This window comes from Anser brachyrhynchus (assembly GCF_964034855.1).
Source record: "Anser brachyrhynchus genome assembly, chromosome: 5".
In the NCBI taxonomy this organism is placed as follows: domain Eukaryota; kingdom Metazoa; phylum Chordata; class Aves; order Anseriformes; family Anatidae; genus Anser; species Anser brachyrhynchus.
The window spans coordinates 40,880,293-40,900,688 of record NC_137699.1 but is presented as its reverse complement, the minus strand read 5'-3'; the positions used below and the strand labels follow the sequence as shown (position 1 = coordinate 40,900,688).

Sequence of the window (20,396 nt, the reverse complement as noted above, 5' to 3'; positions counted from 1 at the left end):
CCAGGAAAGCAGAATGGGAGATCCTGCAAAACACTGAAACTCTAGTCCTATCATATGCAAGCAACTTGGCAAGCACAATTCTTCTGAATTAGATTGGTTTTGTCCCCATTTTGTTGCCTCCATCAGTCCTCCTATCTTGTTTGCCCTTCTCTCTTATATTTCTTTTGCTTTCACATTTTCAACTAGCTGAAAAACACAATTAAAATAATAGCAATCTTACTGGATTCATAGAAGAAATGACAAAGGACTGAAGTGGAAGTAAAAGATGAGTTACAAAGGCCATAAAGAAGAAATAATAATAATTAAAAAAAAAAAAGACAAGGAAGCTGAGGAGAAAAAGCAGCTGAGCAACAGAGGAAAGACAAGACATGAGTATAATGCAAAAAAGGAGAGTAAAAATTTGAAATGGAGAACCACCAAAATAGATTCCACAGGGGAAGCAGAAAAACGGCAAGAAAGCATGCAATTTAAAGGATCAGACATCAGTAACAATTTCTGAAGGCCTGATTCCCCTCCACCTTGACCTCTAACCCTCTTCAATTTTAAGGCTGTACGCCATTTTAGCCTACACAGACAAATATTCAAAGGGTACATGTGGATAAGGTCATGTACATTAAGTTCCACGAACTTATTCATATATTCCATGAGAAGCGGTACTAACTTGTTTGTAGCTACTCATTTTCCTATTTATTTTTTTTTAATTTCTCAACAGAAAAATAGGGGAAATTTCTCAGCCACTCTAGACTGTGGGAGCGAAGATGATCACAACTTGGATGAAGAAGGATTACACAGAAAATCAAACTATAGCTTCAAAGCTACGTATATCCCAAAGAGAGAAAAGAAACTGTTCTTGATCTTCTCCTGACTTGTGCATTTTCTTTAACAAGAGATTGCCTATTTCTGTTGAGTTAACATGGTATTATGTAAATTTCTAGAAAGTATTAGTTATACCTTTCTTCCCTTACAAACTGCTCCTACACTAAAGATATGGAGGAAAACATATTTTTACTACATCACCCACATAATTAGTAGAAATTTTGCTGAAAGAAACATCTACTGGGCTTAAAGGCTTGATTGATTTCCTATACATTGCAACTTCTGACTGACATTTTGGTACTCCATGTCAAAAGATCCTTGTAAAATGTCACATTCCTCTTATTTATCTCTGAATAAGTCAATACCAAAGCTTTTGATTATATTTTTATTTTTTGTAATCAAAATTGTTCACCTTGCGCTCAGTCTCCAGTGAAAAATATGGTCTCAAAAGATGGCTAAAAAATTAACCAATAGCACAGTAAGACTAGCACTAGCCTGGTATTTCATCATAGACAAGTTTGTACTAAGATTTTCAACATAACCTCTGTCAAGCAGTTTATGACCATCACAGACTAACACAACAATCTTTTTGCACAGGGCAGTAAATGCAAACTTACTCTTTCAGAGATTCTTCTAACCGCTGGACTCGTAAAAATGCTTCATCTCTCTCTTCATTGGCTAATCTAAGCCTTGCCATGACGGCCTCGTCACGTTCTCGCTGAGCAGAATAAACTTCTTCTACGAGAGCTGCAAAAGTAACCAGTGTGTTTAACAAACAACCTTGACAGGGAAAGACACTATCATGCACACTTACATGGGCCTTTGCCAGCATCTCCTAAAATCAACATTTTTCCACTGACCTCAGATTACTCTGCTTAAGGTCTATATTACTCTTCAGACACAACACTAAATAGCTATAGACTGCTAAAATGAATACTTTAAAGAATAAAATAAAGCTATGGGTTTTCAAATTGACCTCTTTATAATCAAACAGGGTAAGGAAGTGATTTGCTTTGCTTCATGGAATACTTGCTTCACAGAAAAATACATTTTAAATCTCTGAATCATAAGAGACACTAGTAGGTTTCTTCTACATTACACAGAGTTAAGTAATGACCCACTGAAAATACTTCTGTCATCACACCACTTCCTATCAGGGTGGCACACTGATATAAACACTAAAAATTTTAATATTTTCACAGTATGTCTATCTCTGGTATCACAAAAATGGCACAGCTGGCATGTCTCCTTCCCTGCCAAGCCTTTGCTTTATTGTGTAATATACTGTTATATTATCAGTTACGGCATACATGGACCTTGGAGCATTAGGTGCCAATAAACTAAGATTTACTGTCTATCCTTGGGAGCAAACTAACACCTTCAAGTCATTCCTCATCCTGAGCTTATGCTTTCTTCCTGCCTCTCCCCTGTCAATATGTCTAACACCATTTCTGGCACACTGCCAAAATCCTTACCTCGACCCTGCCTTCACTAAAATCTTTATTCATACTTTCATCATTTCCCTCTGCAATACTGCAAATCTCCTCACAGTCATCATAAAACCCTGCAGTCTGAATGTCTAGGGACTTTCAGGATGCCATAGAAAGGCTGCTGCCACTTCAAGACAGAGGACTATATCCTCACTGATTGTCATGGGCACTTCCAACAAACTAAACTATGAGAAAGGTCTGCAGGTCACAGAGTTCTCAATGCACGTCTTCTAGTATGCCAAGCTGGTGTTCAGCCACAGTCTCCTAACACCATACTACACTCTTTCAAATTTTGGCAATTTTTACTCCCCTTCTCAAGTCTCTTCTGTATTAAGCCACTGCTGCTGGACCTCCTTACTCCCTTAAGAACTCCTCACTGAACCACTGCTAATGTCACTGAGATCTCAAAGAAAAGTTTCCTCTTCACGTCAGCCTAGAGCTTTTATCCCCTCCATCCTTACCTCAACTGACATCAACTTTGTTGCCATTATAGGTTAGTTTTTTCTCCTGTCACTTCATGATTCTACATTATTGTATAAAAACTTCACGTCATATAATATAAAACACTTTCTACTTCTTCACAAAATGGAACAGCAGATTTTGGTAGCAGCTGTATCATTGGCACAGCTTTACCAGATACACTTTATCTGTACCAAGGGAAAAAAAACAACAACCAACGAACAACTGAAATACAAGAAGCTCAGATAACCAGGGAAGTAAGACAGGTGAGAAGATGATCAGAAAAAGAATGTGGAAAGATGAATTAGGAAGTTGCTCAAGGTAGGAAAGCAATCCTCTCGTCCTCAGGCTGGGGAGAAGTGTGTTACTGAGAGGTAAAGAAATGTTTTTTGAAGCTCTAGCAAAAGAACAAAACATTGCACAATAACAGCAGATGGGACAAAAGAATATAAAGAAAGGCTAAATGTTACTTCTGGGGGTGCAGTCCCCTGTCTCACAAAAATCTGTAGAGGAGCTGCAAACCTAGTGATCAGGCCAGAGGTTTAACAAGTTGCATCCTTACTCCTCCAGCCCCTGCCCTCGCCAAAAGAAATCAGCATCAAAAGCCCATATCTTGAAATGTCCACACAATTTACAAAATACTGACCTAATTCTATTTGAGTATTTTCTTATTCCACAAGAAAAATATCACTTTTCTTTAAGATCTATTTGCCCCATTTGCAACAAGAAAGCTTTGCTTGATGTGGAAGGGAAAAACTAAAGCATAAGTAAAGCAGGTGCAAAACTGCCTACGCACAGCTTGGTAGTCAGGAATAAGTACACAGCACTTGCAGAAGAGGAGTCCAACATCTGGAAAGGTAGGTGACTTGGCAAGAACAAACTGTATGGGGTGGGCAACGCATTTCAGCTCATCAGACTTCCACTCAGGCTGCTGAGGTCTGTGATGGCAGAGAAACTTGTACCTCTGCACTGAGTGCCCGCGTAAACTACACTGCAACCACTAGGTCCCGGCTGGATCTGGAATACACAAGCAGTTTTTTTATGTGTGGTAATTATTACCTATCTGTACTTTACAGTACTCTTTTACTATATTTTTTTTCCCAGTAAATTATGTCAGTTTATCTAGTATGATGCCAGAGACACTGCACAGAGAACCCCTTCCATAAAGCTGCAAGTGAAAACATTATAAAATTTTCATCATTAAAACAATTGCTGCAATGAGTAGAAAGCTGTCTAAGATAACTGTAGATTTGGTACTTATTACTGTTCTGGAGTTTATTAATTTCCAGATTAACTAACTTCTATCTGGTCTCTTTAAGTGTACTCCTTCCATCAGATCTTATTTCTTCCCCATCTCAGCATGGAAAATTGCCATTTACTGAATGTTAAAATGGATTTTGAGCACGTGAGTACACTCAGAATGACTGTGTTTTGGTTTATTTAATTCCCTCTCTGAGGAATAATAACCAGTGGCAATAATGACTATATAGGCTTAAAAAAAAAAAAGAAATTATTGCTTATTTGTCTTGAAACTAAAGAAATGTATATATAGCAGTATGAAAACATTCAGAGAAAGAGATTTTGCAGGTGACGTAAACATCCCGCTTTTCTGAGATCTCACCATTCCTGATAGCAGCCAAGAGGCTGATTGCCTTGAACAGTGAACCCCACCTAAAAGGTTCATTACAAAATACTGTCTTTTAGCTAGTGGCTGTGGAGAACTGACTTAACTTTTCCAATTCAAAAAAAAAAAAAAGAAAAGGAAAGAAAAAGATACTTAGGATAGTGGCATTTTAATACTGTGTAGCAATACTGACACTGACAACAAGAAATGACAAAAAATAGAGTTAAAAATAATGAAGCCCTCATCTAACTCATTTCAACAGGCTACAGAACCTCATATTCCTTTACCAGCCACAGCTTCTGCTGAATTTAGAATTTAGGTTAGACATTTTTGTTATCCAATGCCTATACATTTCTTATGGTATTTAATATTTTTACAAATTTATTTTTTAAAGTATTATAATAGCTACACACTTTCAGGTATTCAGAAGTATGATGTTGTTAACAATATGTTCAACGTTCAGACTGAGCTAATGGATGAGTCACAGGTAAAAGTCCAGTTCAATTCCTGAAAGCTGCTTAGCAGACAGACCTCCATGCAGACTGCTATGCTTTCAGTTACAACTTAAAGACTACCTAAAAATGAATAGAAATAGTATTAGAATATTAGCCCTAGGTTAAGGAATTATGTGGATTATTTCTTGGAGAATTGGGCAAAGAGCTTGGAGCATGGGACAAGGAACACTTCTGTGCATCTCCAAACAAGGATTCAGCATTATCTTAGCCTTTGTGACCCTGAGGAAACTGACTGTGCAATGCCACACTTTATTCATGTTCAGAAGACATCTAAATCATAAGATTCACAAGATTCTTCAAATAAGCCACTGAAACACATACACCTCTGGGTTTCAATACAGCAGCAAAAGAAAACATTTGATGTCAAATTTAGGAAAGTATGTGAAGTGTAAGGTGTCCATAAAAACATAAAAATCCTCCATATTAAAAACTGTAAAAAAATATCCAGATTATTATCCCAATGCTTCTTAAAAATGCCAGGCAAAAAATACTTGAGAGTAACGAGTCAGGTTCCTAAGTCCCATTCGAGACATGTCATATCCAGCAAACCACCAGCCCCATATTGGAATGCTCACTTGATGTCTGATCCAATGAAAAAGTAATCCAGCTACTTAGTCACCAACTGCTCTGGTCGACACCATGAGGTTTTTCTTGGAGACCTTCCAATGGTGCACCAACCAACCCTATCCTGTTTATCTTGAGGCCTGACCAACAAGAAACACAAATTCTTATAGTACTCATGTTTCAAGCATGAAAATGACATACAAAATGAACTATGAATGGTCAAGTATTAAGCTAAAATGAATTGCGTTATTTACTAATTCATATACATACAATATTCAAGAATCAACATATTCAATTTCCAGAGTGAAAAATTAAGAAAAAAGGATTCTTTCCAATATATATAAATAATATAATAATGTAATATATACAAATGTGACAGTACTATTTAGTTGCATAAACTTTATTTGCTTTGGAATAATTTAATAACATCTTTCTCCTTGTAACTAAAACCTCTGCATACTCTACAAGAGCTCTTTATTTTAAAAGAATCATTATGCTAAACTCATCAATTCTAAAACATTTTTACTTTTTAGTAAAGAAAACAATTGTAAACAGAGAGCTTTTGTAAGGTAGATAGCTATTACAAAGTTCACTTAGAAAATCAATATAGCATTTTAGCTGGAATTTGCTCATTAAACACCCACAGCTCTAATGCAAATTATGATGGAATGAATAAAGCAAATACATATGCTTCTTTCTTTTTATTAAATGTAAAATCTACTGTTAATTGCATCTGGTATGTCATATAAACTTTTCTCCTTAACTATTAAATGGAAGCTTTTACAAAAGTCATTAGAGATTCTCTTTCTTTGACTTGTATAAATTTCAATATTTGTTCAGTAAAGGTTCACAGCAGTTAAATTACATTAACAAATATTATTAGCTACTATGTAAGCCAACTAAGTAAAATACTTATATTGCAGGTAAAACAAATCAATGGGTGTTTACAATAATATTTGGATACGTCCATTTTTAAACAAGCTTATCAAATATCATGTAATTCTTAGTCAAATGAGAGAGACTCAAAGTAGAGTTTTTCTTCCCAAATACTCAAATTTGTTTAGTAAGCTAATTGTTTTCTAATATGGGCAAAAGTAAATATGAAGAAGATGAACCATACCAAGTATGAGTTTACTGAGTCAAAGCAGTGTACATATTTTCTTAGTTGAACCTGATTCTTTTGGCAAACTTGTCTTCTACTCTTTTTAAACTACCTTTAAAATACAGCAGTAGTGAGAAGGCGTGTTGGAAACCATTCTAGTTTAAACAGTGGTTCACAATGTTCCAAACAATAAAACTTTGGGAGAAGGGAGGGAAGCACAGTTCCTAGGAAAAGAACGTGCTGATTTCCTAGAGGTCATCTGTGTAAATGATAATAAAATTAAAATTAAAAATAGAAAAGGAGAGGCAAGAAAGAAGAACTTGTTAGGATTTACAACATCTACATCACCAGAAATCACTTAAGAGTACTCACTAAAACATTTATAAAAAAGAATACAGGGAAGACCTTATAAGTAAAAGATGACAGCATTACCCACACCACTATCTTAGAAGATATGGTAAATATTACAATACTATAATAATGGCTTTTTTGGATAATTCAGTCTTACGGACGAAGTAATGATATTTTGGACTTTGTGAGGTGTTTGACATTACCTGATGCAATGCAATGATTATTTTTGCTTTGACTACATGAAAACAAAGTGATCCAAGAAATACTACAAATAAAACTTTGATAATTGCTTTTGTAATTAACACTAGTTACAGTGATCATCTACTTCCAAGAAGAAATGGTTAAGCATGTTTTTCTATTAATAACAATGTATTATTGCAGAATGTCAAAGTTCTGTAGTTTAAGATTTAGTATTCAAGGACAATGGTTCCCGAAAAATAAGTGACTTGGGATTTTCTTTAGCATTGATTCTGGCACAATCAAAGTAATTTTAATAGTTACTCACACCGTGACAGCAACAAGAAATACAAATGAGATGATATGTTTTTTAACAAAACAAAACAAAAAAAGGCACAGGGCATCTTCAATATTCAAGAATTGCCTGAAATAGTCATAACTAATTACTCCAAACTTTTTTTTCTGTCATTCAACTTCTGTGTCATACAGGCATACAGATCTAACATGGGAGAGAAGGTTGAATACATGAGAAAATGAAGCAAAGAATATTTTGTTTTCTACCTTTTGGAGATCCATGTTATTCTAAAGGAAAAGCACAAACATGAAACAACTTGCTTGGCCAAGTAATACTTAGAATTCAAGATTCCTGTAATGAGCTTCTTGTTTATCCTGTTGCGTTGCTTCTGTGAAAAAACTGTCAGCTGAAATTTATCCTGCAGAGAGGTTTAACTAAAGCTTTTTAGGGATTTTTGTTGTGTTTTCTCTGGATTTCTGAAGAGCAGATAGATGATGTAAGGAATCAGGGAAGTATAAGGGGAAAAGAGGTACTATGAATACCTGCCTTTTCCTTTTCATCAACCCTCCTATTCCTACATTACTGGGTCTCCGTCTGTCACAAGAGGACCTGGAAGCTATCCTTGCCATTTCCAGAAGGGTCAATATTATTATATTTTATTTAACCATATAGATATACACTTGATCACTTTACACAATAACAAACATGAATGCATTTGTAATTCAGTCATTTGAGAAATCAAAATTCTCTAAGACTTTTTTCCTACTAGATTTAATGACTCTATGCTCACAATTCTTAAATAAGTAGTCAACCATAACCAAATAAACTGAAAAACAGATTTAGTGCATTGCTATGAAAGCCTTTAAAATGTGTCACTAATTGGTCTCTGCGCATACATGTTGCAAAATGCAGATAATCCCTAGAAATGTTCAAAGCCTAAGGCCCTTATGCAGTTCTCATTCAGGTTAATGGCAAACTACCATGAGCTCCAGGGCTTACTGTTGACTTAAAAATAGTGCTGAAATGTTCTATTATGAAACAGACAACTTAAGTTGCTAGCTGTTTTCTTTGAAAACTACCATTCATTTACTTTCAGTTATGACCTATAACTGAAAAATAAAAGCAAAATAGTGATAAGAAGATCACAGGAAAACTGCTTAAGAGTTTTCACTGGTCTATATCAGGAATTATAGACTACAAGTCATTTACACCTAAATGTGACTTTATAGATAAAGCAATCTGAACAAACACTGATAGAACACACTGACTTCTTTATTGCTTTGTGTTTGTTGTATGTATTTAGTGCACAGCATTCATCTGCTCCTACATTTCCAATGGTATAAACAAAGTGTTCTTAATAAAAGGCTAAAGTTGCTTAGTGGCAGCTCTGTATAGGGTGTTCTTTGTGTACTCAGATCCCAGTTCAATTAAAAAAAAAATAAAGTGGGAAAAGAATAGGAGAGAGTATTACACACAGACCCCAAGGCAGTTCTTGTGAAAGCCAATCCTTGTACAATACTTAAGCCTCTGTTTCTAGTACACTAAACACAGCTGACTTCAAAAATCAAACAATAATGCTGTTAAACTTTTTTTCAGTGAATAATTGCTGATGCCTGAATATTTACTTTAGGGGGGAAAGATTTAAGTGTTGCATTAAAGTTTGCAAGTTAAAATTTGACAGGTTAAAGAAAAAATTCTGTAATGCCCCAAGAAGTAGAATATTTGCAGAACTTATACTCTTGAGTAAAACCCAATCCTTTATGTTCATCTAGCACCATATAGTGGGGAAGAGAGAAGGGCCAGACTAATACAATTTGCAGAAATTACTGGCTTGCTTTTATGTAAAAACTCTACCCCGTAAATAGCTTAATAATTTACATTTTAACCTATTACAGCTAATCTTATATTGTCAAAGAGCTGCATGCAACTCTTTTGACAGTTGATGATTCTAACAATCTGAAGGTAAAACTAAATTGTTTCAAATTAAACAGTCAAAAATTAAGATGTTCTCACAATGCCCTACCTTGGCCTTTTTTTTTTCTGTTCTTTAGATGGATTGTCTACGTTCCCACACAGAGGACTCAAGTCATACAGCTATTCCCCAAATTCTGTTATTTACCAGGAAATATTTTGAAAAAAATATTCAGGAAGTAGTTTTGCATAAGGAAGTATTAATAGGGAAAAACAACCTCATAATTATATAGACTACATATAAAAATGAATTATGCACTAAAAATAAGTTAGGGAAATATATGCATTACCTATTTAAACTGTAAAATGTTATTCATATTTAGGCTTATAAACACAAGGGTTGGGAACTACTGAGTTCTTTTGGCTAAAGCCCAATATTGGCCTTATTTCAGTTTAATTGGAAGAGGATCTTGAATTCATCTTCTCCATGAGATATCAGGAACCTGGATTTCTGTTTGTACCAAAGGTTAATAAGAAATGTGTCTGCAAAAGTCAAACAGCATTAAATACCAAAAACTGATTATTATTCTGCAGGAGTTGTTCTGTCATTCATAATCTCTCCATGCTCCAACCTTCCACAGCTAATCTTTAATGGATGACATGCAAGAAAGAAAAATAACATCTAAAAAGGGACTCTAAAGTGAGCTTTGAAGAAATGGAAAATACATCTGTGCTGGAAGTTATTGCCACCCAAAGTTTATTACTGGCAAGATTACTTACTTCCTCTTACTTTATGGGATATTAAATCAAACTTTAAGCTAATAGCCACTTGGATATTTGTTTTCATTCCTGCTATTAAAATCACTGCATATGCATTATTTTTCAAGTTAATTCAGGAAACACTAAATAACGCTCATGAATAATTTCCACACCATATTCAAGAATTCCAAAATATCACAAATGTCAATTCTCCACATTTTAGTACAAACTGACCTGACAACAAGAACTTAATTACTGGTATATTGCTGTAGTTTCCATAAGATTGGAAGGTACATAACAGATACAACTGCATCAGAAGTATTACTTTACTACCTTCTTTTTTTTGCTGTCTTTTCTGTCATTTCCCTGGCATTTCAGAAAGTATATGCTCAATGTTGATACATTTTTCAAGCATTAAAGGTGGTGTGCAGCACCTAATAGACTTAGCAGACTGGAGACAATCCAATTCTGCCTGCTGAGTTGACTCTGATTTGAAAAGTATTCAATTTTGATAACGTTACCATCAGATATTGGTTTAAAAAAAAAAAAAAAAGCAAGCAAATAAAGAAAGAAGCAAACAAAATAGCCCCTGTTACAGGAAGACTTGCCATAACAGAAATTCTGTAACAGATATAATCAGAAATATTTCTGATTATATTTTCCTTCAAAATTATTCTTAATCCCAGTATAAAGCAGTGTGATAGCAACACAAAGATCCCAAGAGACAAGGCTCTGCTGTCAACTATGGTATATCTTGTTATGGTAATGGTGGAGGTAACTGTCAGAAGTTCAGGGCTTTGACATTTTTCTAAGTCTAGAGAGAGTATACTATTATGCTCTACTACTGTCACTTACACAAAACAAGCTCTTTCCTCTAAAAATTCCAATATAAACCGTGTATATTTCTTGTTAGGCAAAAACAAAGTCATTTATTATGTCTGTCCAAAGTGAGATCTGTTCTCTCTGCTGGCTCTCTCTTTTAAAGTAAAGACTTGACTCCTTTGCATCTCAATCCTTAAGTTCCAGTCTGTCCTCAGAGGACGTGTGCTCCTTCTTCCTTTCCCCTCCCACAGAGGGCACTCATTCCCTTTTCTGTTCAACATATGAAAATTCTGCAGTCCTGTTCCTCATATCCAATTCACATTTGATGTTCCTCTTTCTTTTTCCTTTACATTATCCTAGTCTAAGTTCTTCTAAGAACTGCTCTCCCCTTGATTTTTCCTGTGTTGCCTTCTCTCTTTTTCTTCTCTCGTAGTGAAACTAACTGTAGTTTCTGACATTGCCTTAGTGAGAGGAAACCTAACAGAAGAATAGTGCACAAACAGCAGTAACCTGTGGCAACTACGACCACCAGAAACAATAGTATCTAACAGCTGAGAAACTGCAATCAGAATTGTGAATTTCCTCATGAACTGTGAACTCCAGGATAGAAAAAATAAAAAATAAAAATCTTCTGAAAATAAGCCATTTATTGCACATAGTAAACATTCTCTTCTACCTTTACTCTTTACTTTTTTTTTTTATTCTCTCACATCCATTTCACAAATTTACACTTTTCCTCTTCACATATTTCTCTGAAGAAAGTAAAAAGCACAAAATCACAAGCTTTGGGTTATTTGTTTCTGAAGAGTTCTGCAGTTTAATTTCAAAATGGCCTTTGTCTTCAGCTTTCCTGTTCTTGCCACAGAGCTTGCTTAGGTAAAACCCATCAATTAGAGGGTTCCATTTAAAAATAGAATTGTAATATTCCTCAAAGTAGATAACATTTTATGGTGTACCTTTCTGATGTTTTTTGCAATATAATTTTGTGGAGTCATTTTCTTATCATAAAGTCAGTACAAAGTAATAATAAAAATGCAAACACCCATATTTACAGGCTTCACTCTACCATGTGTTATACACTGCAATAATTAAACATTAACTAGTAACATGAAATCACAGCAGCATGTGTTCTCCTTTCCTCAAAGGACTTAATACACGGGGAAAAAGTTTCTCCTGAAACACGCTGAGTCTTCTTTATTAGGTTATGTCTGTCCATTATAATCCTCCCGAAGGCTTTTTATGAGAGACACACATAGACCTCCACAAATTCTGTTTGGTTCACATCATTCCAGATTTCAAAACATTTATCCAAACTTGGTAAGATTCTTAGAACAGCAAAATAGGAAGCAAAAAGCCATAAGATGTTAACAAGGCTTCCTTCTTTTTTTTTTTTTTCTTCTCAAGTGTAAGGAGCCTCTTACCTTCACTCCCAGCATTTAAAGAATTTTATACTTCCTGAACTCATAAAAGAAGCAAAAAAGGTATCTTTTTAAAGGCCATCCTAACTATGCACTTCAGCTCTCATTAAAATTTGGCTTACTCTTGTTTTTTAATTGGAATAACTATGTTAATTATTCTATCCATATTCACGTCATACTGTTTCGGAGGGGATATCATACTCAGGACATAATTAGAAAGTTTAAACAGTAATGCAAGAGAAAACAATTTACTAACAAATATTTCAACTGTATCCATAACAAGGAAACTAATTAGCATTTTGACACACATTTCATATTTCTTTCCAAGTTTTAATGAGCAATGAACACCTATATTAAATAGAATATTTCTGTGTTATAGATATAGAGGTAAAACACTCTGCAAATATCCAAGAACAAGCACAAAACTTGGAATTCAATCCAAACAATTTGCATTAGTATTCAGTTGCTGGATACAACTATGATATGTTGTTCAGACTTTTTTTGTCTTCTGAAAATATAGAAAACAGTTTATATAAGATGAAATAAGAGTAAAATTATGCCCGCATTTCACTTAAACTTGTTTCCTAATATCTAGTTTCTCCTTTCCCATCCTCCATCACAGAAAATTTAGCAATTCTCTTCCACTTATAATATACACAGAATTCCTGTATTCTCAGGATAATAAACGCCCGTATTCCCAGGAGTTTCATGTTTAAAGTCAGCCATATGTTTTTTTCAGCCACGGAGTTTATTTTCAGCTTCATTTTCTTGATGATAGTTACTCTATACTCCAGTACCAATATTTTTGGGATAGGTATTAGTACTCACTATCAATATTATGTGAATTGTCTGTGGTTGTTTCGGTTTGGCCCTGGCAGGCACCTAAGTACCACAAGGATATAATTTTACCTATCCTACACTTCACTTACGAACAAATGATATGATTAATTTATAATTCTACTCCTATAAATTTTCTTGAAACATATGGAGCAAAACCTCAGGATATTTTTCATCCACATCCATACTATACACACTATCACTTTTCAATAATAATAAAAATACTCAACTTCACCACTTTAGAAATTTCTGTAACTGCACAATACAAATTGTTTCCATTCTTGTGTGTCTATCCAAAGAACACTTAACAATATAAACATGTATTCACTTTCAACTGTAAACTTAAATACCTTACATTTTGGCAATTTGCATAAACGTCATTCACTGAAGACTTACCATCATTAGACAAAAATTAACTAACTACCACAAGAACAGATTTATGCATTAAGTGCAGGTCTATAGCTGAGGTGAACGTGTGACTATCTTCATACACTGGGAGAGGGGTAGTATTGCTCTGAACGAGCTAAAACAATAAGTGGTATTTGAACTGCTGGTTGAAAGGTAGAAGCACTGGTAATCATTATTTCCCCTTGTTTGTTCAGGACCTTCCAACAAAACAAACAACCTTTTTGTGATTGGATTGACATGGTGTTAACAATGCATTTAATGCCCAAATCAGTATGAATACAGGTAAAGCTCCTGCTAATACCAGTACCAGGATGTTAAAGCCACCTATTTTCTAAGCAACTCTAAACAGCCACACACACACAAAAAAGTCAAATCTTCCCTCCTTTAGCAAATAAAGCTAACATTCACTAGGCCACGTCATATAGCAACCGCGGGTACTGTAAGAGCCATACAGCCATCTGTTAAACGCTTGCCTACCATACCTGCAATCTTTTCTGCAATCTTAGCTTCTGTAGCTCTCTCTTGCAGTTCTAAGTCCAGTTTTATTGTCTTCAGCTCCTTGTCCTTTTCAGACAGCTTATCCTGAAGCTGAACAGAACAAGTGGACAGTAAGATTCTTATCTCTCAGAAACAGTCAACCAGCATAACAAAATTTTAAACAACAGTTCTCTTACCACCAAAATACAAACAGTAGGCAATACCACAAAAATTTATCTATTTAAAGGACAAATGCTTTTTTTTTTTTCTTTCATCAATTGCCCTATCTTGCTCTCTGAAACAAGCAGCAATGTGCATGCCATTACTCTTATTTTGGACTCCCCTCTTCAGATATCACTAGCTATGCTTTTGCTTGCTAAGGAAGTTCAAAGTTACATGGAATATAATGCAGATGGTGTCTGCATTAGTAGCCTTTTTCTTACCAAGATTACTGACATCACTGATGTCTGAAGAACCTGTGGTGTAAATGCGTCATTTTCCATGCACATCACCAGACAGAAAACCTATGCTCTTTAACATGCTGGGATCTGTCTTTTAATTGGGAATTCACTTAGCCTGTTTTTAGACAGAGCTGAGCTTGCCATCACATATTCAATGATATTTCACAGAACTGCGGAACTGTTGAGGCTGCCAGTGACCTCTGGAGGTCAGCTGGTCAGCCTGAGCATTCCCCAATGCTTAAGCATGACCACCTACAGGAGGTTGCCCAGGACCACATCTAGGCAGCTTTTGAAGATCTCCAGGGAGACTTCACCACTTCTTTGGGCAACCTGTGCCAGTGCCCAGTAACCTGCACCATAAAGAAGTGCTTCCTGCTGTTCAAAGGGAACCTCTGACGTTCCAATTTGTGCCCACTGCCTCTTGTCCTAACACTGGGCACCAATTCATGGAAAGAGTACAGATTTTTCAGTTTTCTGTCAATAACAAATGCAACTGCTGCTAACAGTAGAAACAATGCAGTGTGCAAGTAGGATGGAATTTTCCTCCCCTTAACATAGAAATATCAGGGCGTGTTCATTATATAGACCTCATGTACAGAAGCATGAGCTCCAGTTTCTGTTCATGAAACACTGGCTTTGGTTTTGGTCCTTTTTTATATTCAACAGCTGAAAAACTTGTCATGAAATGCTTGAGCCATCTCAGATCTGGGATGGTATGTTTAATGAAAGAGACCAGGTGTATTCTAGAAAGTAAGTTTCAAACTTTATCAAAGTTTCATCATTTGAACCATGCTATTACATCAGAAAAGCTACAATTCTGTCTTCATTATATCAAAGCACAAGAGAAACAAGGCTGTAGCAGAAGCAAAACATACTCAAATGACATTCATAAAATACACTGGCTCTTCTGGTAAAAAGCCAACGTCAGTACCAAGTGTTATTTCAGCATCAAAAACTGTCAAATTTCTGAGAGGAAAAAATTAAGATTACTCTGCAAAAAACAGAAGGCTAATCAAGTTAACCAAAGGAATCACTGAGAAGACATGTGTCACTTTCAATAGAATACATGATGATGACTACAATATCTTAAAATGGCAGATGTGAGGAAAAACATACATACTTTCATTTCCTAGTGTGATGCTAAACTAAATGTACATATAAATAAAAAATGCATAGATAAAAATACATATAAATACAAAATAGAATGCAAAGGAAATGGAAAGTAGATATCAAAACTTGGGATTAAGATAGGTATTGTGATTTAAATGAAGAGAGGTTTTACAAGGCACAGGTGGCAAAGTATGGACCAAATATAATCGTGAAGGAACTACAATACAGAAATTAACTATGTTAACTCTAATGACAGAACTCTGATTTAAAAAAAAAAAAAAGAAATAAAACAAGTTTAAGATGTTAAATTTGTAAGAACCCATACACCATGACTTTACATAGTGAATTGACTCACTGTTTCCCATATTTAATCTCAGAATCTCAGTTTACCATGTTTTCGGGATCAGGCCTCAAAGCAGTTTACTGTTTCTTACAAGCAATATGCAAGTATTAGAACAATAGCTTTTTGTCTCCTAGCAAGCATTTCAGAACATCTCTCAAGATTTTGTTGACCTCCAAGTATTAATGGGTTTTACCTCTTCCACTATGCTATGAAAATACTACACTGAAGTAAAACGGATCTTCTGTCAAAATATATGAACAATGTAGAATTTGTTGAAGAATTACTATTGTTTTTGTGTTGGCTTACAAGAATTCCTGATTTGGATAACTTTGTAACATGAACAGGATTCCAGCCATTACTACTAATTATTCAGTTGTAATAGTTCCATGCATAATAAATATGTTTCATATGTGAACTCTAATCCACAAGCTTTTTCAAGCCAACAAAAACTTTTCCATTAACTTCAGTGTTTTTTTATCCATGATGCAGGAACCTATGTCACTGATTAAAAAGGTCAAAGGGCAGCATGAAAGATTTTTTAATTCCAGAGACGCAGTTGTTAAACAGATACTAAGAATCCAAAATGACTAGAAAGCTATTGATTGGTGCACTTAAATAACAAAACTAAATTAGGAACAGTTTAAAATATATGTTTTGTAAGACAACCATAAAAGAGCAACTTCTGTGAACTGAATATCTCAATTTTACCTTTTTATTTTTGGCCCTTAGAGTGTCCAATTCTTTTAGGAGGAATGCAGTTTCTGTCTTCCCACCTACACCTGTGCCATCCTTCCATGAGGATATAAACTCAGGGAGCATCCTCTTACCCTTTTCTTCTATAGTGCTGTTTTTAGGAGGAAAAAAAAGAAGTGAGAAAAGTAATGCAAAGAACACTTCCCTCACCCCCCAAAATATGCAGAAATAAATTAACAGCATTTGTTAACTACTGCAAATATATTAAGTAGCAGTAACAGGAATGTCTTTCTGTCACTTCTTAAATCTGTTACTCTAAAAGAAAACCTGTAAATATGGAAATATTAAGCAAATATACTACAGTGCTAAGGCATAAAACAGATGAATATAAATTGGGTATGAAGCCTATAAACAGAAAATTCTTACAGGGAGCAAATATTAAAACCTGGGGCTTAAACATGGAGCAACAAAGCAATGAAATATTTAGGGATCAAACTGATGCTCAGATTAAAAGAATCAAAATTCTTCAGGAGGATGGACAATTCCACATTAAGTAAAGTGAGAATATCCAGAAGACAGGACCTTGAAGTTTGTATTGCAGAAAACTGTAAAATGATGGTGTTACTATAAATATTGTATTTGATGGCAGGAATTCTATACTGTATACCCACAGAGTTTTAAGATTATTTAGCCATAGACAGGGGGAAATGAGAAAAGATTCAATTAGCTATTTTTCTAAGAAGGAAGGATGGATTTAACTGTTACAGCCTTGTAACAATGATTTTTCTATCAATGGATAGGGCTCACTGTTGTGCCGGCAACAAATATGAAAGCCCAAACTGACTATAAAATGATTTTTTCACTCTCAGCTTAAAATGCAAGCTTCAGAAGCAGCAATACAAACATGGCCACAAAAATTCTGTCTCAAGACTTTAATAAAACACCCTGGCTATCCTTTGACAATCACAGGTAACCCAGATCTCACTTCCAGGATGGGAGCAAAATAAATAGATTCATGGATTAGAAGGGGCTATCAGTCATAAGAAGTAGCCACAGAAAAATGGTACCTTCTGAACTTCCATTTCAATGTATAAATTACTTTCTTTATACTACTTGCATGTGTAATTCACATCCTAGAAAGAAAAGCTACCTGCTATTCCAAAGAGTCATCCACTTAGGTAAACATTTGTTTGTACTCAGCTACCCCCTTCTTCACCTGCTTCCATCTGACTTCTTATTTGCATGATTCTTTAAGAAATTAAAGAATCTTAAGAAATTAAGATCTGTACTCTGCACGTAAACTATGATGCAACTCAAAGCTCTTCATATATAGGCAGTATGGAAATTCACATGTAACTAAATGCTTAGGATACTATACTATAATTTAAATGGGACGGAAGGGCACACAAGCTGCTTATCTTCACTTTCAAGATTCTATTTCATCTTTGCTCTGTCTAATGAATTTCATTTTCACTTACTATTGTTTTGGACTGCGAATGATAAACAACTCTGGAGACTAATGGCCAGTCATTTTAAACATCGAGCTTTTTTTGTGCATGCATTTTCCATGTTCAGGATATGCTTCCCATGAACAACTACGAATACACTTCATCATCTTTCAGTTCCTCCTTCATTTTTTTCTTCCTATTGTGTAACAGAAAACTTGATAAATCCCTTTGCTGGTGTACTAAGACCATCACCTATAATGCAAATCAACACTGACTCAACATTTCCTGGGTCTGTTTGTATGAAGTTATTTTCTCATCATATATTCTAATTGCAAACTATTTGGGGAAGGATAGATTTTGTGCAGTTTATACAGTCTCTATCACAACAAGGTCTTGGTCTATAGCTTTGGAATCCTACATGCAGATAAGATGGTTCAACATGCTAACTGCTGTGGGAAGCTAATCTCAATGTTCAAGCCCAGCCTGCTTGCCAGTGTGACACTGTTGAGGGTAGGAACAACAGACTGGCTGACACTATGCTGGGCTTTACTTAAGCACTCAAACATATTTGGCTTTTACAGCTGGATACATTGTCCAAACAGCATATCCCAGGCTTCAATTAAAAAACAAACAAACAAAAAAACCCAACAACAATGCAGATGGAAAAGTACTATGGACTAATTTTGGTGCATTGGGTCTCCATTGGACCATACTGAAGGTAACAAAAACAGATGTAGAATCTTTGTCAGACAGGTGAAGAGCTAGAGTAGACCTCTCAAAAACAGGTCACAGGACTCTGCAGCCTTGATCTCATTTTCAAAAGCATCTTGGTAACACTGTTAAGACTTGAGCTTCAGACTGCCTATTACTCAAGACTGATAACATTCCATAGTCAGTAGGTACCTGCATATATTACATCACATACCACATGAGTGTTTATGTTTCTTAAGATTGCTATACAGGGCCACAGCTCAGTACAGAAGTCAATGACAGAATAAAATCTTCAGACTTTGTATTACACTCGTCAACCATATTTGCCCTTCCCCAGATTCCTGCCACAGACTCTCTACGAAGTATTCAATACAGCTCCACATCTTTGCTCTTTCAACTTCACCTGGATTTCAGCCTGATTTATTCCTGCTTCCTAGCTTATACCACCAACTTACTCATCATACTTTGGGTACACTGGACTTATGGTCTAGGTTTTAGATCACCTTTTCTAATTCTGTTCAATATGCATTTTTAAAATTCTCTGAAGTGATCACAGTTAATTGAAATATCTATGGTGTGCCTCATAAGCCATTGTCATGATCACATTTTGCATCAGTGCTGGAGAAGACACTGGTGAAATGCTGCACTTCCGGTCAACCACAGTTATATCAGCTATCCATTAGTACACCATGTTTATACAAATTGGGATTTCCTAGTCTAAGTAAAAAGAAGACATACTGATTCTTAGCTAGGAATTAAACTTCCCTATTTTTATCCAAAAATCATAGATACATTATCTATATTATGAATATAGAAAAATATTTTTAGGGATTTGTTTTTACCTTAATTCTCCAGGACTGGAATTACAATCACCATACATATTTGGGGGTCCTTTTCTTTGACTGGTTATTACCAAATCTGAAAGTTTCAATGCTTCAGCTTCTGCCTGGATGAAAAATTCTGGTTTTTTTGAGGAATTCTGATGAAGTTGAAATTCTGCACAGAAGTCTTCTCTTTTCTGTTCCAAGATGCGTATTTCTAATTGGAAATAGAAGTGAACATATTTTTTCATTTGGAAAACAAAAAGTACAAATTTAGCAGAAGGGAGAAAGAACTTTAGTTTCCCATTCACAGCTTCCTCATTCCACTAAGGAACGTGTGCTGTACTCCTTCAAGCACTGATATAGGAGTTAAGATCTATTTACTGGATTTTTCTCGTGCAAACCTGAAAAATTCTTCATCATTTCCGAAACACTCTTCCCCTTCAATGACTATTTAATGTAACACTGACCCTTGCAAATCATCTACCTATCTTTTGTAAAAATCATTTCTACCCTGGATAGATGTGATGAATTTCTGCTCTAAACAGGTACATTTTCAGCTTGTGAACTGGAGTCTCACTTGCTCTGAGGTCATTTTCAAATCCCGTTTGGTTACAAAAAGAGTATTAGCAAGCTGTAATTAGCAACAAAAAAGTCCCATTGTTCATTCCTGGAAAGGATGAGCTAGAGGCTCGTACAACTAAAGAACTTGGAGAATGCAAAGCACAAATTGTGTCAAATGGAAGAATGATCTGATTATAATGTTGAGTGTGACAGGTAGTTC

General features: G+C 35.3%; 1 protein-coding gene across 19 annotated transcripts in view; it reads right to left on the bottom strand.

Moving 5' to 3' along the window:
- MIPOL1 (mirror-image polydactyly 1) overlaps window positions 1–20,396 on the bottom strand; it is a 192,985-nt gene that overhangs the window by 125,402 nt on the left and 47,187 nt on the right. For all 19 annotated transcript variants that reach the window (XM_080592925.1, XM_080592926.1, XM_080592935.1 and 16 more), the window contains 4 exons: window positions 19,634–19,829; window positions 16,648–16,783; window positions 14,031–14,136; window positions 1,434–1,563 (listed from right to left, as the gene is read on the bottom strand). In XM_080592925.1, coding sequence (XP_080449051.1) covers window positions 1,434–1,563; window positions 14,031–14,136; window positions 16,648–16,783; window positions 19,634–19,829 — 568 coding nt within the window. The remainder of the gene's footprint in view (window positions 1–1,433; window positions 1,564–14,030; window positions 14,137–16,647; window positions 16,784–19,633; window positions 19,830–20,396) is intronic.